Genomic DNA, 24,357 nt, shown 5'->3' with positions numbered 1-24,357 from the left:
AATTGAGTAAACAAAGCCAAAGTTTTTAGGTGCAAATGTTTCCTTTTGTCAAATAATTGCATTTTTTGAAACATTGATGGGATTTTATATGCAGTGTCCTTGTTTAAAAATGTCACTTAATGTATTAATTATTGCCTACACAAAGGGATTAATTTTAGATGTGTGTTGTGGGAACCCTGATTGTGAGGTTAGTATGGGCCATTGAGTAAATTATAAAAAATAAACTATGGAGTAAACTATATTTCAGTTAACTCTGGCAAAATACTATATATACCATACAAATACCGCCCAACGTTCTTTTTTCAGTGTTGACAATACATTGAGCCTGCCCTATATTCTGTGATAACTCAATAAATTGTTTAGTTACATGTAGGTTAGAGCCGGGGTGACGCAGCAGGTAGAGTGCTGTACTGCAGGCCACTGAAGCTGACTGTATATCTGTAAGTCAGCGGTTCAAATCTCACCACCTGCTCAAAGTTGACTCAGCCTTCCATCCTTCCGAGGTGGGTAAAATGAGAACCCAGATTGTGGGAGCAATAGGCTGGCTCTGTTAAAAAAGTGCTATTGCTAACATGTTGTAAGCCGCCCTGAGTCTAAGGAGAAGGGCGGCATAAAAATAGAATGAATGAATGAATGAATGAATGAATGAATGAATAAATAAATAAATAATACATACATACATACATACATACATACATACATACATACATACATACATACATACATACATAAATACTTCTGCAAGATGGACTAATTTGCTAATGTGTCTATGACTCCATAATATGGAAATGATTTATCATGAATTCTTAGGCTTTCTTTTTCCTTCCCTAGTATTTCATCCATGTTTTGATTTTAGGCAAATTCTCCTTAGTTTTTCCAGGCTTATCCAAGACTATCTGCTGTAGCACCTGGTCAAAAGTACTAGGATAGTAACAAACATGAAGATTATTGCCTGTAAGGTCAAGCTAAATTTACAATTAGCTGGTAAATGAAATAAACTTTAGATAGACCTCAACATATTTGTTTAATGACTGTTCACAGCTTTAGCTGCGCTGAAAAATGTAATTTATGACTAGTACTCACATAACTGTTACAACATGTTCCAGTCATGTGATCAAAATTCAGGTGCTTGGCGACCATCGTACATTTCCAATGATTATAACATCCCAGAGTTATGTGATCACCATCTGTGATCTTCCCAGATGGCTTTTGACAAGCAAAGTCAATCAGAGAACCCGAATTCACTTAAAATGAGTGACCACATTTATAAAACCAGGAGGAAGACAAAACTGATTATAAGAAAGGCCAATCTAAATTAAAAGTATTTAAATTTCAAATACTGGTTTTGTGCCTTTGATAATGTTCATGTTTTTTTTTATATTAACAATATTAAAATGAATTTATATGTTTGATTTTTAAGTTGCTATATGCCACCCGGAGTCATTTGATTGTGAAATAGGCAGCGATATAAATATGATGAATAAATAACGTTTAGAAGGGGAATAGGAGCAAGGGGGGAGCAATTTTAATTTCTAATAGCCTCCTAAACTAAAAGAAAAAGTTAAGTGGCAAGTTGATGGCTTGTGTCACTTTCCTAACGAGCGCTTCTAAAGTGACTGAGGGCTTTGGTGCCAAGGCTTGTAGGTCACATTGTAACATGATGCTAAATTGGGCACAAGAAGATGGGTGGTAAATAGATTTTGGAACTGGCTCTGGGACTAGGACCTTGTGCCATTTGACAAAACTGTGGATCTAGTTTGCTGCAGAAATATATGGGATTCAGTAGATTGAATTCCAAAATCTGGGGCTGCAGCATCCTATAAAAGGCTGCCAAGACATTAACTGGTACTTCAATAAATTATGGCAACCCTCCTGCTATCTTTGCATTAAGATCGTACCTGGTTGTTTTGCTACAGCATTACATCTGAACATACAAACTCTTATGCAGGGATTCCCAGGCTTCTGTCTATGCTGAGTGGATATAGAATAGAATAGATAGAATTCTTTATTGGCCAAGTGTGATTGCAAGCACAAGGAATTTGTCTTTGGTGCATATGCTCTCAAGTGTACATTAAAAAAAATATACACTTGTCAAGAATCACGAGGTACAACAGTTAATGATTGTCATAGGGGTCAAATAAGCAATGAGGAAACAATCAATATTAATAAAAATCTTAAGGATACAAGCAACAAGTTACAGTCATACAGTCATAAGTGGGAGGAGATATCTCCAATCACTCTTTTAATAATAACAAATGCAAAGTAGAGCTAAGGAAATTAAATATATATATATATATATATAAACTAGTAAATATTTGAACCCCCTGCAATTGGTGGTGGTGGTGGTGGGATTGTCAGTCGGGTGATGGGCACATACACTCTGCACCGTTTTATGTTTGTTTTATGTAACTTTATGTGCAAAACCAATAAAAATATATTTTTAAAAAATGGGAGGAGATGGGTGATAGGAATGAGGAGAAAAACTAATAGTAATAGTAGTGCAGGCATAGTAAGTAGTTTGACAGTGTTGAGGGAATTATTTGTTTAGCAGAGTAATGACGTTCAGGGGAAAAATGTTCTTGTGGCTAGTTTTCTTGGTGTGCAGTGCTCTGTAGCGACATTTTGAAGGTAGGAGTTGAAGCAGTTTGTCCAGGATGTGAGGGGTCTATAAATATTTTCATTCCCCTCTTTTTGACTCGTGCAGTATACAGGTCCTCAATGGAAGGCAGGCTGGCAGCAATTATTTTTTTCTGCAGTTCTGATGATCCTCTGAATGGAGAATAACATTCCTTCACTGCAAATGTATTAAAGATAATCCTCAACTTAAAACCATTAGCTTAACAAACATTTGAAATTAAACCAGTGCTGGAAAAAAAAGTGACTTATGACTGGTCTTCACAGTTATGATATTCACAATCCCTATGGGTTGCATAATCAAAATTTGGGCACTCGCCACTGACATGAATGTAAGATGATAGAGGCATCCTGAGGTCACATGATTGTCAAAGTCAATGGGAGAAGTCGGGTTTGATTAATTACTGCAGTAAAAGACTTCATGAAATTGGGGGTGACTCACTTAATAACCGCTTCATTTAACAATGGATGTCTTGATCGCAGTTGTAGTTGTAAGTCAAGGATACTTGTACTATTTATTTATTTTATTTTTTTATTAGATTTGTATGCCGCCCCTCTCTGCAGACTCGGGGCGGCTAACAACAATAATAAGACAATATAAACAAATCTAATATTTAAGCTTAAGTTAATTTTTTTTAAAAAACCTAATTTAAGAAACCAATCATACATACAGACATACCAAGCATAAATTTTATAAGCCTAGGGGGAAGGGAATACAGTGATCCCCCGGGTATCGCGACCCCGATCATTGCGAAACGGCTATATCGCGAGTTTTCAACCCGGAAGTAACACCATCTGCACGCATGCGTAGATGGTGGAGTTTGCGTTCCGGCAGATCAGCTGCTGGGCGGCCGAAGGAACGTTCCCTGGGTCTTCCCGCCGGCATGGGGGGCTTCCTAGCACCCCCCAAACCCGGGTTGGGGGCTGGGGTGGTGGTGCTAGGAAGCTCCCATTGTTGGCGGAGACCTTTTAAAACACCCGCCCGGCTTCCAAACTGAGTCCTGAAGCCAAGCGCAGAAGTTCGCCTTTGGCGCTTGGCTTTAGGGCTCAGTTTGGAAGCCGCGCGGGTGTTTTAAAAGGTCTCCGCCAACAATGGGAGCTTCCTAGCACCCCCCCGAGCCCCCAACCCGGGTTTGGGGGGTGCTAGGAAGCTCCCCATGTTGGCAGCGACGTTTTAAAACACCCGCGCGGCTTCCAAACTGAGCCCTAAAGCCAAGCGCCAAAGGCGAACTTCTGCGCTTGGCTTCAGGACTCAGTTTGGAAGCCGCGCGAGTGTTTTAACAGGTCTCCGCCAACATGGGGAGCTTCCTAGCACCCCCCCCCGAGCCCCCAACCCGGGTTTGGGGGGTGCTAGGAAGCTCCCATTGTTGGCGGAGACCTTTTAAAACACTCGCGCGGCTTCCAAACTGAGTCCTGAAGCCAAGCGCCAAAGGCGAACTTCTGCGCTTGGCTTCAGGACTCAGTTTGGAAGCCGCGCGAGTGTTTTAACAGGTCTCCGCCAACATGGGGAGCTTCCTAGCACCCCCCCCAGCCCCCAACCCGGGTTTGGGGGGTGCTAGGAAGCTCCCATTGTTGGCGGAGACCTTTTAAAACACCCGCGCGGCTTCCAAACTGAGTCCTGAAGCCAAGCGCCAAAGGCGAACTTCTGCGCTTGGCTTCAGGACTCAGTTTGGAAGCCGCGCGAGTGTTTTAAAAGGTCTCCGCCAACAATGGGAGCTTCCTAGCACCCCCCAAACCCGGGTTGGGGGCTGGGGGGGGTGCTAGGAAGCTCCCCATGTTGGCAGCGACGTTTTAAAACACCCGCGCGGCTTCCAAACTGAGCCCTAAAGCCAAGCGCCAAAGGCGAACTTCTGCGCTTGGCTTCAGGACTCAGTTTGGAAGCCGCGCGAGTGTTTTAACAGGTCTCCGCCAACATGGGGAGCTTCCTAGCACCCCCCCCCAGCCCCCAACCCGGGTTTGGGGGGTGCTAGGAAGCTCCCATTGTTGGCGGAGACCTTTTAAAACACCCGCGCGGCTTCCAAACTGAGTCCTGAAGCCAAGCGCAGAAGTTCGCCTTTGGCGCTTGGCTTCAGGACTCAGTTTGGAAGCCGCGCGAGTGTTTTAAAAGGTCTCCGCCAACAATGGGATCTTCCTAGCACCCCCCAAACCCGGGTTGGGGGCTCGGGGGGGTGCTAGGAAGCTCCCCATGTTGGCGGAGACCTGTTAAAACACTCGCGCGGCTTCCAAACTGAGTCCTGAAGCCAAGCGCAGAAGTTCGCCTTTGGCGCTTGGCTTCAGGACTCAGTTTGGAAGCCGCGCGGGTGTTTTAAAAGGTCTCCGCCAACAATGGGAGCTTCCTAGCACCCCCCAAACCCGGGTTGGGGGCTCGGGGGGGGGTGCTAGGAAGCTCCCCATGTTGGCGGAGACCTGTTAAAACACTCGCGCGGCTTCCAAACTGAGTCCTGAAGCCAAGCGCAGAAGTTCGCCTTTGGCGCTTGGCTTCAGGACTCAGTTTGGAAGCCGCGCGGGTGTTTTAAAAGGTCTCCGCCAACAATGGGATCTTCCTAGCACCCCCCAAACCCGGGTTGGGGGCTCGGGGGGGGTGCTAGGAAGCTCCCCATGTTGGCGGAGACCTGTTAAAACACTCGCGCGTCTTCCAAACTGAGTCCTGAAGCCAAGCGCAGAAGTTCGCCTTTGGCGCTTGGCTTCAGGACTCAGTTTGGAAGCCGCGCGGGTGTTTTAAAAGGTCTCCGCCAACAATGGGATCTTCCTAGCACCCCCCAAACCCGGGTTGGGGGCTCGGGGGGGGGTGCTAGGAAGCTCCCCATGTTGGTGGAGACCTGTTAAAACACTCGCGCGGCTTCCAAACTGAGTCCTGAAGCCAAGCGCAGAAGTTCGCCTTTGGCGCTTGGCTTCAGGACTCAGTTTGGAAGCCGCGCGAGTGTTTTAAAAGGTCTCCGCCAACATGGGGAGCTTCCTAGCACCCCCCAAACCCGGGTTGGGGGCTCGGGAGGGTGCTAGGAAGCTCCCCATGTTGGCGGAGACCTGTTAAAACACTCGTGCGGCTTCCAAACTGAGTCCTGAAGCCAAGCGCAGAAGTTCGCCTTTGGCGCTTGGCTTTAGGGCTCAGTTTGTAAGCCGCGCGGGTGTTTTAAAACCCCAATCTTCGGCTCCTCGCTGCTGCGGCGGAAGTAAAAACACCATCTGCGCATGCGCAGATGGTGTTTTTACTTCCGCAGCGCTACTTCGCGAAAACCCGATCATTGCGAGGGGTCCTGGAACGGAACCCTCGCAATGATCGGGGGATCACTGTATCTCAATTCCCCCATGCCTGACGACAGAGGTGGGGGCAACTCTGATCTCTGGGGGGAGTTAGTTCCAGAGGGTCGGGGCCGCCACAGAGAAGGCTCTTCCCCTGGGTCCCGCCAGACGGCATTGTTTAGTTGACGAGACCCGGAGAATGCCAACTCTGTGGGACCTAACTGGTCGCTGGGATTCGTGCGGCAGAAGGCGGTACCAGAGATAGTCTGGTCCGGTACCATGAAGGGCTTTATAGGGCATAACCAACACTTTGAATTGTGACCGGAAACCAATCGGCAACCAGTGCAGACTGCGGAGTGTTGGTGTGACATGGGCATATTTAGGGAAGCCCATGATAGCTCTCGCAGCTGCATTCTGCACGATCTGAAGTTTCCGAACACTCTTCATGTAGAGAGCGTTACAGTAGTCAAGCCTCGAGGTGATGAGGGCATGAGTCACTGTGAGCAGTGACTCCTGGTCCAAATAGGGCCGCAACTGGTGCACCAGGCGAACCTGGGCAAACGGCCCCCTCACCACAGCTGAAAGATGTTTCTCTATGTTAATTAAAGCCTCCTATAAAATTTTGAGTATGCTTTTTCCAAGGGACCAAAATGTATGGATATCGTATGTGATAAGAGGAACCTAGCCTTGAACAATATGAACTCTGCCAATTTCAGCAATATTTTTCCATCTTCTGAGGACATAAACGCGACCACATGCAGGCAGGTTCTATTTAAGAACGTATTGCTAAAGCATAAAGGTTGGTAGAACATGTGCAAAGATGGGAATCAGTATTTAAATATTTAAATATTATTACCTTGTTATTATAGGAGACTCAATCCTGGGAGAGCTAGAGTGGGCTGAAAGAGGGATTGGTTCTCACATCCATCAAAGGCACATCATGTTTGCTTCTTGTTAACTTTGTATGTTCCGTGAGTACATCTGTTATGGCTCCAAGGCACAACCTAGTGTGATATGTGCACCAAAATTCTCAGGCCTGCTCCAATGTTCTAACTACCATAACATGCTGGCTCTTGCGAAGAGGTCAGATACATTACAAAATAAAATGAGTCTTAATGCTTGCATGCCCTTAGCATTTCTGTAGCTGATTTCAGATCACCGAAAACTTGTTTCAAGAGGAACCTGTTTGCTTGAGGTCATAAACAGATGGAATTATCTCTTTTTTTTTCAAAAAAAAAAAGGGAAAAAATTCCATTAGGTGTTAGTTTCTTCTTCTGGGAAACATTTGGAAACAAAGACAAAAGACGGCTGAATGTCTCTTCCTGTTAAGATATATTAACATAATTAAATTTATTTCTACTTAAAAACCACTTTTGGACTGATTGAAGAGATTTTAGGATTTGTTGATTGGATAGACTTGTTCTTAAGGAATCCGGAAGAAAAAATACTCCCCCAAAATACAGTATTTAATAATTAATATAACCACAGCTGCAAGGATCCCAATCCTTTGCTTTTATTTTCAATCCGGTTATACCAGTTATTCCAGATCTCGTGATATTCCAAATTGCTTGTTCCCTGGATCTCCATGGTCAGCCTATCCATTTCTGCACATCTGTAAATTTTGTCTATAATATTGTTTTCTGACGGGGTCTCTTTATTCTTCCAAAATTGTGCGTAAGATATCCAGCTGGCTGGGGTTTTCGGAGAAGGGCGGCCTACAAATCTAATAAATAAATAAATAAATGAAATGTGAAAGGACATATGGAAAAAGAAAAATATATAAACTTGTATTTATGTAGAGTTAATGTAAGAAATGTAACAAACACAAGAAAACAGGCATAGATCTGTATTAATTCATAGTGATGTTTCTTTTTTTTAAAAAACTGGAAAAACTAATAAAACTTTTAAAAGATTTGTTCTTAAGGAAATGGATAGTATATATCATTATATAAAAATAAAAAGTTAAGGGGTCATCTTTTTCTATTGCACCTGCTCCTGCCCTCTGTTATACACTTTTCTCTTTTTGTTTCTTTTCCTTATTTTGCTACTACTGTATTTTCATTTTTCTTTGTATTTCTGTATTTTATATTTTATTATAGCAATATAGCAATAGCACTTAGATTTATATACCACTTCACTGTGCTTTATAGTCTTCACTAAGCGGTTTACAGAATCAACATATTGCCCCCCAACAATTTTGGGTCCTCATTTTATCCAACTCAGAAGAATGGAAGGCTGAGTCAATTTTGAGCCTGGTGAAATTTGATCTGCCAAACTGCTGGCAGCCGGTGATCAGCAGAAGTAGCCTGCAGTACTCCACTCTAACCACTGTGCCACCGCAATATTAAATTGCTATTATCAGAGATTGACAAACCCCTCTGCCCAATTGGATCAAAACACCACCTGAGGACTACATCTCGTGTGTCCTTGACTATACTGTACTGTGAGACTCCTCTTCAGCCTCCTTTATTTTCTTTTTAAAAATTAAATATAAACTTTATTTATAGCACACAAAACAAAAAAATACAAAAGACATTTCAAAATATTGTGTGATGTGCCTGTAATATAACTCTAATAATGCTTGTTTTCTATCACATAACTTATATTTACATAATATAACATCAGTTGAGAACAATGACCTTATTCAGAATCAGTGTTCCCTCGATTTCCGTGGGGGATGCGTTCCAAGACCGCCTGCGAAAGTTGAATTTCCGCGAAGTAGAGATGCGGAAGTAAATACACCATTTTTGGCTATGGACAGTATCACAAGCCATCCCTTAACACTTTAAACCCCTAAATTACCATTTCCCATTCCCTTAACAACCATTTACTCACCATTATTACTGGTACTCACCATTGAATAAGACACCTAGTGATCCTGATATTTATAAACATAATTATTTATTAACAATAATAATTTTTTTTGTTATTTATTTGCAAAAATTATTAGTTTGGCGATGACATATGACGTCATCGGGTGGGAAAAACCGTGGTATAGCGAAAAAACCGCAAAGTATTTTTTAATTAATTTTTTTTGAAAAACCATGGTATAGGCTACTCGCGAAGTCCAAACCGCGAAAATCGAGAGAACACTGTACCTCTTTTACTTTACTTTCCTTTTTTATTTTTTATTTTAGCCTCCTTCAGCATTCCTGTCAATTCTCAGCATTCCATATGTAGCCTGCAAAAATCTAGATGATCAATAGCAGGCAGTGAAGGGATACTGTTGCTGCCTCTACAGGTCATTTGGAGGTTTGCAGCCCAGATACGGTGTGCCCAACTTGATCTAGATCAGTAGTTCTCAACCTTTCTAATGCTATGACCCCTTAATACAGTTCCTCATCTTGTGGTGACCCCCAACTATAAGTTTAGCGCCAATTCTTCCAACAGATCTTTAAGCTGATTGGCAAGAGGTCAGAGGGACACCCCCCTGTAAATGCCTGATTGGTTGGATTGTAAAAATATGTTCCGAGATGCCAGAATAGAAGCTTTAGTTGCTAACACCATTGGAATTTTTTCTTTTCCCATGGTCTTAGGCAAACCCTGTGAAATGGTCGTTCGACCCCCCCAAAGGGGTCCCGACCCCAAGGTTGAGAACCACTGATCTAGATCAATTTCCATTACAGTCCTAGAGGAGAATTTTGAATGAACAATTCCATTGTTTGTTCATGGATATGTTTTCTTTGGAGAAAGCTAGTAAGGAAGTAAGTGCCATGGCACTGAGAGGTCTACAGCAGCAAGCAGTGCATCATAAATTGTGTCATCTTTCTGTACAGGACTGGATTTGCGTGAAAAAACTCAGCCACAAGCTGATCACACTGTGGTTCACTGTCTTGCAAACCCTGAACATTAAGCAATAGGGTTGTGCACTCTTGCGATTTGGTAGAAAGACAGTTATTTTGAGCAACAAGGAGCCCATGGTAATACCTGCCTATGGAAGTATGGTTCATAAAAGTATGAACCATTTCCCAGAATACCCTAAGCAGCATCGCTAGCTGGGGTATTATGGCAGTTAAAATACATCTATCTTAAAATGGCTTAGGTTAGAAAACATTGCTTTAAAACAGGGGTAGGCAAAGCTGGCTCTTCTATGACATGTAGACTTCAACTCCCAGAATTCCTGAGTGGCACTATTGGCTCAGAAATTCTGGGAGTTGAAGTCCAGAAGTCATAGAAGAGCCAACTTTGCCTACCCTTGCTTTAAAGGATTGGTCACACAATGTGGGGGCAAAGATGTAATTGCTTTAAGTTTAAAGGGCTGGGGAGAGCATTTGTGTGCTTGCCTGCATTTTCTAACTGGATTAAAAAGAGGTAGCTAGCAATTCAGGGAAGGAGGAAGCCAACCCACTGAGGGAAATCCCATTTTCATGAGAATAGAGAAAGTCAAAGAGAAGAAGTGAAATTTTAAGTAACAAAATGAAGAAACCATGTCATGACAAATGTACAGAGCCAGACATTATGGATCACCATAAGAGAGATGTAATTTTAACAGGGATATCCTTGGTATTTGGGCCTTCATAAGTAATATATTAATGTGTTTAAAATATTTGAGTAGAATCAAAGGTTTATCTAGACATGGCTTACCTAAATTATGTGAAATAATACTCCCCCAAATCTGGAATATCTCAAATTTCGAAAAATCATTGGATATATTGAACTTGGACATTTGATATCATATGTTCCTGAAAAAATTATATGCCAGATATTAAAAATTGTCTTAATGAAATTGGTCATCGCTCATTTAAATTAGTTTTACATTTGAAGACAGACAAAAGTAGACACTGAAGTTTCATTAAGTCCAGATATAATTTACTGTCAAAAAATTGAATCACAAAGTAATTTCATTATATACCACATGTATTTCTAAGGGATAGAACAACACATCCACCGAGTTATTTCCAAAGTTTATCTGCTTAGGCTGGAAATTTTCGCACTACTAACAATACAAGGACCACTGCATCCACTAACATGCAATTAGTTGTCTCATTCAATGGCTTCAGATGGTTGTTTACAACTTATAATGTTTGTTTAGTGACCGGTCAAACTTAACGGCATTGAAAAAATTACTTGCGATCATTTTTCGCACTTACAGCTATTGCAACATTCTGTGATCAAAATTTGGATGCTTGACAACTGCCATCTATTTATGATGGCTGCAGTGTCCTGAGGACATCACAACTTTTTGTGATCTTCTGACAAAGTCAATGGGGAAGCCAGATTTATTTAACAATTGTGTTACTAGCTTAACAATTGTGGCAAGAAATAAATGCCTCATAAAACGAGGCAAAACCTAACAACTGTCTTGCTTAGCAATGGAAACTTTGGGCTTAATGATGGCCTTATGTTTAAATAAATTAATTAAATTCACCAAGAAAAAGACAGTATTTTGGAGGTGGTAGGGTGTATTTGAAATGTTGGTTATACCGTTGGCGCTCTCATCAAATGTCTGCCATGGAAGATTGTTTTCTGTTAGAAAATGGTTCCAAAGCATCCATTTACTAAAATCCAGTGGCTAATCTAGTTCATCGCCATAGCATCTATACTGCACCATTCCAGATGTGGTTAAGTATAAGAGAAGAGCTGATGGTCATTCTCCATGTTTGTGCAGACTTTATGTGGCTTCAATAATTCACGGTTTCAGACAGGTCTTAAAATTATTTAATTTCCAGTGACTTTTTTCCGAACGTATTTGTGGAGTTCTTGGAATGAAATTGCTTTAAAACACTATAATTATGCATTGTCCCTTGGAATTTTGCTTTTTATTTTTTACTAGTAAATATATTAAGATTTTAATTTAGGTTAATAATATAGTGAAAAAAGAAGGAGCAGAGGTATAGAAAAAGCAAGTTGTAAATAAAAGGGTTTAGTAACACAATGTAAGTAACACAATATTAAATTGAAATGACATTAATATAAGTATTCCCATTGTTGGATATCAATTGTCCTGTTAAAAATCTACATCCAATTGATCATACAGTCTTGACCTGTTCATTTTCTGAACTATATTTCAGCAGCAACCTAATGATCTGAGTTTTGTGTTACAGATTTCATAATATATGTTTTTATGTGTATATATTTCAAATCGGTCAAATCTTATTTTGGAATTCCCTTGGGATTATTTTACATATTAAATCCAATGTGTTGTCTGATTCTGAGAGAGAATCTGAAAAGATTTCATCTTTGTTTCATTAATAATTCTTGAAGTTTGTATAAATTCTCTCCCCATTGTTCAAATGTCTTTTTATTCATTATTCACAAACTTAAATATTTAATTAAGTTGTGATAAATCTGGATTTTTCATCTGTATTCATCCTATATTTTTAGCATGCTTCCTGATAATCCCTTATAGCTATATTTTATTTAATTGGCATTAGATCAAACATACTTATAAAACCGATGGCCAGATTGTATCACTATAAAATGGTTAGTTCATTGAAATTGGAGAAATTGTGTAATTTTATGTCTTTTCTAAGGTTTTAGGCCTTTTAATAGCAAGTGTGGTATACAAATAAATGAATTTCTGGATGAACACTATTAATTTAAGGCTGTTACCTTGTTTCAGAGACCACTGCACCACAGAAATTTAATTTGTAAACCAAAAAAATCCAGAAGCTGCAAAAACGGAAGAAGGTTGTCACACTGCCCTAAAACAGATTTGACCAGCACGTTATTGTGTGATCACATGAAAAGCCTACTTCATAGGTAAGTTCTCAACCCTCTTGAGTAAATGGGATTTAATTGGAACTAGGATTATCTTGATCACCTTTTATCATAAGTGAAACAGAATCACGTGATCAACTAAGTAAACCCAGGATTGTTTGTTCTAACTGCTAGGGATTATTTTAGCCAAAGGTAATTATTTCCACAGAAATAATGTTTCCATAGAAACATTCACAACTAAGCCTGAAATTTGGACGTTGCAAAATACAAGGTTATAGAGCTGTGTTAAGGCACACAAAAGTTGCACACAAAAGTTCCCAGATTCAGTTCTTGACATTTTTGATAGAAATATCAGGAGTCAAATATAGGAACTAATTAGAAATACCTCTGTACCCATTCGTAGGGTGGCTTGCTTTTATTAAAAATAAAATACTGATGAGAGAGGACTTGGATTCTAATAAATCACTGACATTCATCTATAGTTTCCTCTCATTCCAGATGTCTTCTCATTCCAAATGTTTTCTCTATTCTGATAAAAGTTCTGAAGACAAGTTAAAGCCTGTAGTGATCTGAAAAATATTATAAATTCAAATCTTTTCAGTTCAGCATCCAACTACAGTGGTGCCTTTATTATGAATTTAATCCATTCTGTGACCAGGTTCTTAAGTAGAAAAGTTTGTAAGAAGAAGCAATTTTCCCCATAGGAATCAATGTAAAAGCAAATAATGCGTGCGATTGGGAAAACCACAGGGAAGGTGGAGATCCTGTTTCCTCCCAGGGGATTCCTAGAGAGGCCTCCATGGAGGCTTCTCCCCACCTTTTCCGGCCCAGTTTCCTCCCCAGAGATTCCTAGAGAGGCCCCACAGAGGCTTCTCCCTGCCTTTTCCGGTTACAGTTTCGGAGGCTCGGGTTTGTAAGTGGAAAATGGTTCTTGAAAAGAGGCAAAAAAATTCTTGAACTCCCGGTTCTTCTCTAAAAAAGTCCGTAAGTAGAGGCGTTCTTAGGTAGAGGTACCACTGTATTGTCTTTCCCTATCCTTATCTATCAGAGGCAATTAAGTGTACTGCCCTATCATATGAAAGCTGTTTTGTAATTGAGCACCCAGAAACACACTGGTCTTGCTTCATAATTTGATGTAAGTAACTGCCTTGAAGAACCGTCATTTGTGTGTAAATTGCAGAGCTAAAGAGTCTCCCAATTTGTGGGAGATTAAGGTTAGCAAATAAAGCCATGGAGTATTTGCGGAAGACTACTGGTACATATAATCATGTTCCAAGGCTGCCCCTATTTTTGAATTCCCTCTCCCTTGGTGGCTGGCACCCATTACTACCTTTCATATCTGACCTTGGTTTCCCTTGGTCCATGAAGGTTAGAACAACCTCATTTTCTCATTGTGAGGAACACTTATTGCATAGGAAAGTTCCTCAGGTAGAACTGAGGGGTAAAAAGCAGAGAACAAAGGATCACCACTGGCACAAAGCCAGGCTTATTGTTGGAATTAACTTTCCTAGTGAATAGAATAGAATATAGAACAGAATTCTTTATTGGCCAAGTGTGATGGGACACACAAGGAATTTGTCTTGGTGCATATGCTCTCAGTGTACATAAAAGAAAAGATACATTTGTCAAGAATAACTTAATGATTGTCATAGGGGTCAAATAAGCAATGAAGAAACAATCAATATTAATAAAAAGCTTAGGATACAAGCAACAAGTTACAGTCATACAATCCTAAGTGGGAGGAAATGAATGAAAGGAATGATGAGAAAAAACTATTAGAAATAGAAGTGCAGTTTGACAGTGTTGAGGGAATTATTTGTTTAATAGAGTGATGGCGTTTGGGAAAAAACTGTTCTTGTGTCTAGTTGTCTTGGTGTGCTGTGCTCTGTAGCGTCGTTTAGAGGGTAGGAGTTGAAACAGTTTATGTCCAGGATGTGAAGGGTCAGTAAATATTTTACTCCCCTCTTTTTGATTTGTGCAGTATACAGGTCCTCAGTGGAAGGCAGGTTGGCAGCAATTGTTTTTTCTGCAGTTCTGATTATCCTCTGAAGTCTGTGTTGGTCTTGAAGTTTGCTCTCTCTCTCACACACACACATGCAAACTAATACGCACACAATTTTGTTGTTAAGTCACTAAGTCGTGTCTGACTCTTCATGACTCTATGGACTATAGCATGCCAGGTCCCCTTCTTCCTCTGTTTCCCGGAGTTTTTCCAAAATTCATGTTCATCAATGACACTACCATGTTTTCCCCAAAATACGACCTACTCCAAAAATAAATAGTAGTCCTAGTGAATGCGGGGGGCGTCACCCACGCAGGAGGCAGCCCTTCCCTCCCTCGACACCTCAAGGCTTTTTATTTATTTATTTATTTATTTTTATTTATTTATTATTAGAGTTGGAAGGGACCATGCGGGTCATCAAGTCCAACCCCCTGCCTAAGCAGGAACCCTATAGCATCTCAGCCAAATGGCAGTCCAATTTCCTCTTAAAAATGTCCAGAGTATTGGAGTTCACAACATCCGCTGGTAGGTTGTTCCACTGGTTGATCGTTCTGACCATCAGGAAGTTCTTCCTTATGTCCAGGTTGAATCTCTCCTTGGTCAGCTTCCAGCCATTGTTCCTCGTCCGGCCCTCCGGTGCCCTGGAGAATAAAGTGATCCCCTTCTCTCTGTGGCAACCCCTCGTATACCTGTAGACAGTGTTCCCTCTAATTTTTTGGGGGGGTGGGCGGAAAAGTATAGTGTCTGAGTGGCAGTCCCTTCGGGACTGGGCGGCACAGAAATAATAAACAAGCAAACAAACAAACAAACAAACAAAAAACCCACCCTGTTTTGCCTCAGAATTTCAAAATAAAATACTGTACTGTGTGACTATAACAGTGAGCTCATAATAGGGCAACTCTATCAATATCAAAATGCCACTTAAATAGTTGAGCTAGTTTCAAACTAGATTTTGATTTTCTTCCTCTCTTCCTTACTCCCATTCTTTTTCTTTCTCTTTTCCTTCCTCTCTTTTTTCTATCTGTTTCTCTCTCTTCCTCTCTTCCTCTCTCTCTCCTTCCCTCTCACTCTTTCCATCTTGGCTTCTGGGCAGGTTTGGAAAACTCTGAGTTGATTATGATTTTTAAGTGAGCGATTGCTCACTGCTCAGCTTAGAGGGAACTATGCCTGTAGACTGCTATCATGTCCGCTCTGGCCCTCCTTTTCTCTAGGCTATCTATGCCCAGTTCCCGCAGTCTCTCTTCATAAGTCTTGGTTTCTAGACCCCTGATCATTTTGGTTGCTCTTTTCTGCACCTTCTCCAGAGTTTCAATGTCTCTTTTGACGTGTGGTGACCAGAACTGAACACAGTACTCCAGATATGGTCTAACCAGGGCATAGTAGAGTGGTATTAAGACTTGCCTTGTCTTGGAGTGTAGGCTGCTCGACTCCTCAGCTGATCCAGCGATTTTGTCTCTCCAGGTCTGGTGCTTGCTTGCCAGGCACTGTCCGCCTCAGACCAAGCGGTGGGGAGGCTTCAGGACAGCGCCCTTGTAGCACCCGCTATCCTTGCAAAGGTGAAGTGGAAGCAAGCAACAGCCACTCTTTGTACTGCAAAGAGCACTCGTCCCAAAACAACCGGGTAGTCTGTACAATTTCCCTTAAGCAGTCATTACGTACTTAGCTAGCAGGTGTGAAGAAACTTCACACCCCTTCTTCTTCCAACGAAGTGAGACACACACACACATTGCTGTGCTTTGGTTTCAAAGGCGTGAAAAATCAACAAACAACGTCCAGAAAACAGCAACACACAATTCCTGAAGAACTGCGATCAGATACTCTTTCACAACAGCCAAACCCACACGCTGCTATTTATAGCAGCAGCCCTAATTACTGGAGCCCCACCCAACCACAGGTGGCCTCATTTTCTCTTGTAATAATCCTTCAGTTGTTGTCTCTTATGCATCACTCTATGCATGCGTGGATGTATCATTAATTCTTGTTCAGAATCCAAGGATGATACAGATGATTGATCTCCTCCTGAGCTGTCGGCCAAACTCCCCTCTTCCCTGTCACTCACGCTTCCTTGGTCAGAGGAGGCTTCATCGGCAGATTCCATCGGGAGCAAAACAGGCCTGCGGCATGTGGATGTCTCCCCACATCCACCTGCACATTCCTTGGGGCAGGAGCTGGGCCAGAGCTAACTACAACAGTTTTTAGTTCTTAAAACTGAAAGAAATAATTGAGGTGTTTCTGACAGTAGAAAAAAATAATAATAAATATATATTCAACATGGTAAGTCCAAGTTTTTCCTCAAGATAAATCTGCTACCCTTCCCCCGACAAATGGAGAATTTGCTCTACTTTTCTTTTTTCCATCCACTGGCCATTTCATGAGAGTTAGATTTTCTTTCCCAGCCACAAATAGCCATTCTTGTTTGTTTAGAGGGGGGGGGGGGAGTTTCAAATTTACCAGGACATTTTGTAAAGCATCTAAATTATATGTTCTTATGTCAATTTGAATAATTCTAGAAACCATCATTAGGACAAGAAGAATGCACACTTTGAGACAAGTTTGAATCTCCCTGACCAAAATGGAGACGTGTCCAAAAAAGAGGGTTGAAAAGCATGTTGTTCTGGGGAATGTTTGCCTCTAAAAGAAAAACATTTTCCTTTTCATTTGATGGCAATGAATACTTATTAAGTTTCTGAACATGGGACCAAAAACAGTTCCAGAACACAGACAAGGGCTTGATTTAGCTTCCCTTCTGTTAATTTCCCTTCATTTTCAGGCAAAAAAAAAAAAGTACTACTACTGCTACCATTATATTATTTATTTTTCTTCTTCTTCTTCTTCTTCTTCTTCTTCTTCTTCTTCTTCTTCTTCTTCTTCTTCTTTCTCTTCCTCTTCTCCTTCTACTCCCAATATTACACCTTCCTTTTTCTCCTCCTTCTCTTCCTCCTCCTCCTCCTCTTCTTCTTCTTCTCTTTTTTCTTCTCCTACTCCCAATCTTACCTCTTCCTCCTTCTCTTCTTTTCTCTTCTTCCTCTTCTTCTTTCTTCTTCTTCTTCTTCTCCTACTCCCAATCTTACTCCTTCCTCTTCTCCTCCTCCTTCTCTTCTTCTTCTTCTTCTTCTTCTTCTTCTTCTTCTTCTTCTTCTTCTTCTTCTTCTTCTTCTTCTTCTCCTCCTCCTCCTACTCCCAATCTTACCCCTTCCTCTTCTCCTTCTCTTCTCTTCCTCCTCCTCCTCCTCCTCCCATTCTTACCCCTTCTTCCTCTTCTCCTACTCCCACTCCTCTTCTCTTCCTCCCTCCCTTCTCTCTCACACATTGACATCAGAATTCAAAAATGCAGCACTCCACAGAATTTACTTTGGTATATCAACTGAAATTGGGCATGGGCCCTATCCTCAAGGTTATCAGCCCAACGTTTACACGCACAAAAGAAGGGAGAAGGAGATCAGTTTGATATTGCCAAAACAAACTGGCAATTTCTTCACAGAACATTCTATCCCGATGAAGCCAGGCTGAATTTTCAAAAAGATTTTCCTCTTCAGACGTAGTTTCTGAGGCAATTATTGGTGCCTTTTAGTCCTTTCTCCAGTGTACTATATCAGTGGTACTTTCCCCTTGGAACAGAAAGTTTTACTTTTGGATCCTGAAAGCCGGTTCCTCTGTAGCCAGATGTGCTACGTCTTATTTTCAGGGGATGTCTTACTTTTCCCCCAGTGAATTGTATCCTGTATCCTGCTGCAGCAAAAACACATCCAAACACGCAGCCGCATATTGGATGTGTTTTGAATCTGATTGATGCAGTGTTTAGGGATGCAATTTATGGACAGCAGTGTTATATATGTTCTGTTTGGGAATGCTGTGAAACGAAACGTCTCCTACGTCTTACTTTCGGGGGATGCCTTATATTAGGCAATTCTACGAAACCTCTCCTATGTCTTACTTTCGGGGGTGACTTATTTTCAGGGAAACAGGGTATTAGTGTAACACTGGTGTGTGTAGATGATAGAGGAAGGGGAGAGAGCAGCATTTCTTAAATTTAGCAACTTTAATAATTCCCTCAACGCTGTCAGACTTTTTACTAAATCGGCACTTCTATTTCTACTAGTTTTTCCTCATCATTCCTATCATCCTTTTCCTCCCACTTAGGACTGTATGACTGTAACTTGTTGCTTGTATCCTAAGATTTTTATTAATATTGATTGTTTCTTCATTGCTTATTTGACCCCTATGACAATCTTTAAGTGTTGTACCACATGATTCTTGACAAATGTATCTTTTTCTTTTATATATACTGAGAGCACATGCACCAGGACAAATTCCTTGTGTGTCCAATCACACTTGGCCAATAAAATTCTATTCTATTCTGTTCGGATGTGTGGACTTCAACTCCCAGAATTCCCCAGCCAGCATGGAATTCTGGGAGTGAAGTCCATGCACCTTAAAAGTTTCCAAGATTGAGAAATACTAATACAAAGGAAGGAATTATCTAGCAAGACTCTGAATTTGAGGGACGTTTCTGTTTTTTTTTCCAAACTGGTGTTTTAGAGCCAGGATTGTGACTCCTGAATTACAATAATCTTAATATTCCAACTAATAGTTTTGTGTGGGTTATTTATTTACCTTTTTGTCACTGTTCTTTTTCTAGATTTGCTTCCTGAAGAACACCCTCTAGCATGTGTATATAGATAAATCATATTACATGGGCAGCTCATTAAGCCAAATGAAGTATTTTTCTTATTTAAAATTCTGCTATTCATGCACACAGTGACCCAAAACAAATTTGATAGGTTATGACCGAAGACAGATAAGTTCATTCAAATACGTGCTAAGCATATAATCAACAACTTCTTGTATTGTGCTAATACTACACGCACATATAATAAACACAGACGCACATTTTATTTTTTCTAAGATATACTTATAACATACTAGTGCCTCTGTAGTTACATGACATTGTGAGGGCAAAAAGCTGTTTTCAGATCTCAATAGTACTTAGATTTATATACCGCTTCATAGTGCTTTTACGGTCCTCTCTAAGCGGTTTTACAGAGTCAGCATATTGCCCCCAACAATCTGGGTCCTCCTTTTACCTACCTTGGAAGGATGGAAGGCTGAGTTTGGTGGGATTTGAACTGATGAACTGCAGTTAGCAGTCAGCTGAAGTAGCCTGCAGTACTGCACTCTAATCACTGCGCCACTTGAGCTCTACTAGATATCTGATGGGTGAGCATACATTTCCTAGGAAATAAGGGATCTATTGTCAACGTGCAAAGATTCCATACACTTAGAAGAGGTGTAGCTAAGCTTTTTCCAATACTACAGTTCAAAAGAGTTCTAGAATCAAGCAGACTAGTGTTTAGGTGTGTCAAAGGAACATAAGTTCTACATCACAGTGTGTATTCACATATACATTGGTGTGTTTGGGTTGCATACTCTCCCTTGATGGAGAAATCCAAAGCAGACCTAGAAGTAGTGGGTGATCCTGAGGGTGAATCCCATCAAGATCTTTTGTCTGAGGAATCAACAGCTCGCCCTACTTGGGGCTCAAAGGCTCAGTATATCCTCGCCCAGGTTGGCTTTTCGGTTGGACTAGGAAATGTTTGGCGCTTCCCCTACCTGTGTCATCAAAATGGCGGAGGTGAGTTGATTCGGGTAGTTCTGTCAAATTCGGGATTCGGATTCCATTGCAAGATTCTTTCCCTTATTTCTAAGAAATTTTGACTTCTCAGAAATGGCTCTGAATTAGCAGCTTATAAAACTCTGTTATAATTCCAGTGTTTTCATCCTTTTACTACCCTATATGTGTGTAATATCTAAAACATAGATACTTACTCCCCTGTAAATGGGAAAGGAATGATTTTCTGAGTTAAAGTACATTTGAGAAGTAGCGAATAGACCACGTTAGACGTTTGGTCAAAAGCATATAATTATCTGATAGGTTATAAAAATATAGACCAGACGTTAAAAGATAATACGATAAGCAAAAATCTAGGAAGAGAGATCGATTTACAAACATGGGAGAAAGTCTGGACATTTAATTGGAAAATGACAAAATCAACCTCATTAAAAGAAATCAAATTAAGATGTTCTACAGGTGGCATTTGCCACCAAATAGAATAGCAAAAATGTTTCCTAACATGTCCCCTAATTGTTGGAAATGTAAGCGAGAAATAGGCTCTTTTTATCATCAGTGGTGGACTTGCCAAAAAACTAAGTCATATTGGAATACAATAGAAAAGTGGATAAAAGAAATTACTTTACAAGATATTAAGAAAACGACAGAACTTTTTTTATTGGGCATAACGAATCAAAAATTTAAAAAGGATATATTTTTTTTAAATCATTCATATTTTAACAGCAGCTAGAATAGTATTTGCACAGAATTGGAAGGGAGGAGATATTCCCGAGGAGGATGATGTAATAAATAAAATTATAGAGTGTGCCAAAATGGATATGATGACAAGGCGGTTAAATAACCAGGACAAATCAGAATTTTATGAGATTTTGAATAAATTGTATATATGGTTAAGTAAAAGAGAAAAAACAAAATTCAGATGATTTGAAAGTATGTATGGATATTAAAATAGTTTTATTTTGTTAATTCTATACGAAATAAGGATATAATAACAAAAAAAATTCCTTATATCTGATTTACTATATCAATCTTATAAGTTAAGAGTGAACCTTTTTTTCTGTACTAGTGAGACTTCAAAAACAGGTGGGGTAACTGTAACCCCAAATAGTTGTTATATGTATGTATGTTATATTTGTCTTTTTATGAAAATTCAAAAAAGTTTTATTTAAAAAAAAAGAAGTTTGGCCAAAAGCAGGCAGAAAACTGAAGTGGTGGATTTGTTACAGAATACGTTTTCTACCATTTAAATGTTTAATTTTGTGGTGTGAGAACTGGAGATTCTGGATTGTCACAATTTTAATTATCTAGTTGCCCAGGACAAATTTACAAAGATCACCACACACAGTGTTGTGTAAAATTGATGCTTTTCACAATAAAAGAAATTATGTCCCTTTCTAAAACATTTGGAAACAATATTTTAAAATGATCTTCTTTTAACTGTTAACAACAAATCTGTTACACGTGTGATCCATTTCATCAGGTTTAAAATGGTTCAAGACTTTAAGGCAGAGGTCACCAATATTTCCAGCTTGGTGGCCTGGTGGAGGGAAAGAGGACGTACTGGTTGAGTGGCAGGCACATATATACACAACTCACTGCTCCCACAAATGGAGCTTTGCACGCAAGTGTGAATGCCTGTTGCTCGCAAAAATGGAGCTTCATGTGCAAGGGCCACTTGCATAACCTGGTTCCTAACAGGCCACGCCCCGATAGTGGTTTATGGGTTGGGGATCTCTGCTTTATATAAGGGGTTAAATGGTCTTGCTAGGTGCTTAAGGGGGAAAAACATAGAAAGAGAACATAGGCATACATTTATTTTATTTATTTTTATTTATGTTATTAACTGGCCTGATATGCCGCCCTTCTCTGAAGACTTAGGGTGGCTCGCAGCATATAAAACATAATACAAAACAGTTCTGAGCCCAATTATAAAATTAATCTAAAAACCCAAGTTTTAAAATCATACAACCCCATTCATTCAGCTTCACAATCATACTGATGGTCAGTATGATGGTCAAAACGACTAGAGCTCGACAGCCCTAGGCCTGCGGGCAAAAATAAGTTTTTAAAGCCTTGTGAAAGGCCAGGAGAGGTGGAGGCATGCGAATCTCCAGGGGGAGTTGGTTCCAAAGGGTTGGAGCCACCACAGTGAAGGCCCTTCCCCTAGGGCCCGCCAGACGGCATTGCTTGGCTGACAGGGCCTGGCGAAGGCCGACTCTATGGGCTCTGACTGGTCGCTGGGATAAATGAGGCTGGAGACGGTCCCATAAGTAATCTGGCCGTAGGCGATTTAGGGCGTTATAGGTAACACTTTAAATTGCGTTCGGAGACCAATCAGTTGGCCATGACAGGCTCTCACAGCTGCGTTTTGGACTAGCTGTAATCGCCAAACATTCTTCAAAGACAAGGCCCATGTAGAGAACATTGCAGTAATAAATGCAAAGAGACATTCTGAATGCGATCCATAAACTACATTTCTTAAGAGAAATCAAGGGCAAAAGTCATATTTAAAGGAGAAGATCCATTCTTTAGCAAGCAAGGGCAATATTTTGGGTTTGCTTAACCTGTTTAAAGCCAGTTTAGTGTAATAATTATGGCACTAAGATAGAAACCATGAAACCCTGAGATCTAGTCCCACCGTAGGCACAAAGCCAGTTGGGTGACTTGGGCTGTTCATTTTCTTGTCAATCCTAGGGAGAAGCCAATGGCAAATTCACTTCTGAAATCTTGCCAAGAAAATTGCAGGGACTTTTCCAGGCAGCCCCCAGAAGTCACAAAATGACTTAAGGGGACACCTTAAAAATAAAAGTAAAAAAAGCTCCACTAGTTTACTGTGGGGCTGCATCATTAGTTTAGACTGATTCAGTAGACTCTTAATTTGTGGAATAATTTCCAGAATGACTGGAATCCATAAAATGTTGCCTCTTGTTGGACAGGTTCCTTTCTACTTCTGTACCTGCTGCTCCTGTTAATCATTGGAATCCCTCTCTTCTTCCTGGAGCTGGCCGCTGGGCAGATTATCCGACAGGGCAGCATTGGTGTCTGGAAGCACATCAGCCCCCGCCTAGTCGGCATCGGCTTTGCAAGCTGTGTGGTGAGTGCCATATGTCACCATGCTTCTACATCTTGGCATTTATTTATATGTGTTAAAGAAAAAAGGTTTATTCCTTCAGAATAAACCAAACGGTGAGAAAAATGCAATTGGTTAACCTTTGTAGTAATTAACAGGAACTTTTTAAAAAAATAAATAACTTTCTTAATTAATTAGGGTTTTTTTTGTTTCACCTAACCCCCAAAACTTTACCCTTTGATTATCCACTGTTGACTTTTCCCGATTCCTAAGAGGTCAGTAAAGGCCGTGTATAAGTGCACCAGCCTGCCTTCCGTCCCCTGGCCTAATGTTTCTCTGTTACTAGTGTCATGTATATAAACACTGTTATACCTTTGTATTGTACCTATTCATATTTTACTAAATAAATTAAATTAAAATAAATTAAAATAAAGCTAACTAACTAAATAAATAAACAGACAGACAGACAAACAAACAAACAAACAAACAAATAAATATTTTGCCGCCAGGCGACATATTCAAAATTGGCTAGCCCTCATGCATTCATCTTCCCTTGCACAAGCAGTAGACAAGCACATTTGCACGTGCTCGATTTTTGTGAATGGCATGCATGCATGCATACTGCTTGTACAAATGGAACTGGGCACACACTTGTCGGCCATTTGTGCAAACCGTTCTGTCCCTACTCTGCAAAGCTGGAAACTGTTTGGGGAACTTGTGTTCTAAATAGACATAACGCTGTTTATATACATAAGATGGGTACTAATAACATTGGAAACATAAGGACAGGAGACGGTAGGCACGCTGATGCACTTATGCACGCCCCTTACTGACCTCTTAGGAATCGGGTGAGGTCAATAGTGGATAGTCTAAGGGTAAAGTTTTGGGGGTTTGGTGATGAAACTACAAAGTCAGGTAGTGAGTTCCAGGCATTAACTACTCGGTTGCTGAAGTTGAATTTTCTACAGTCAAGTTGGGAGCGGTTTTCTTTGAGTTTGTATCTGTTGTGTGCTCATGTATTGATGTTGTTGAAGCTGAGGTAGTTGTTGACAGAAAGGACATTGTAGCAATGATTTGAAGTAGTTTGACCTGAAGTAGTTGTTGACAGCAATGACATTTTAG

General features: G+C 40.6%; 1 protein-coding gene across 4 annotated transcripts in view; it reads left to right on the top strand.

Moving 5' to 3' along the window:
* Positions 1-24,357, top strand: part of SLC6A16 (solute carrier family 6 member 16) — a 66,888-nt gene that overhangs the window by 5,969 nt on the left and 36,562 nt on the right. For 3 of the 4 annotated variants that reach the window (XM_070730193.1, XM_070730195.1, XM_070730194.1), the window contains exons 2-4: positions 12,437-12,576; positions 19,176-20,168; positions 23,102-23,259. In XM_070730193.1, coding sequence (XP_070586294.1) covers positions 19,973-20,168; positions 23,102-23,259 — 354 coding nt within the window. In that variant the 5' untranslated portion in view covers positions 12,437-12,576; positions 19,176-19,972. Of the gene's footprint in view, positions 1-12,436; positions 12,577-19,175; positions 20,169-23,101; positions 23,260-24,357 lie in introns of those variants that run through there. The other variant, XM_070730197.1, reaches the window with a different exon arrangement.

This window comes from Erythrolamprus reginae, chromosome Z (genome assembly GCF_031021105.1).
Source record: "Erythrolamprus reginae isolate rEryReg1 chromosome Z, rEryReg1.hap1, whole genome shotgun sequence".
NCBI classification, from domain to species: domain Eukaryota; kingdom Metazoa; phylum Chordata; class Lepidosauria; order Squamata; family Dipsadidae; genus Erythrolamprus; species Erythrolamprus reginae.
Note: the sequence above shows the minus strand (reverse complement) of the source record. Positions and strands in the feature narration are given on the sequence as shown.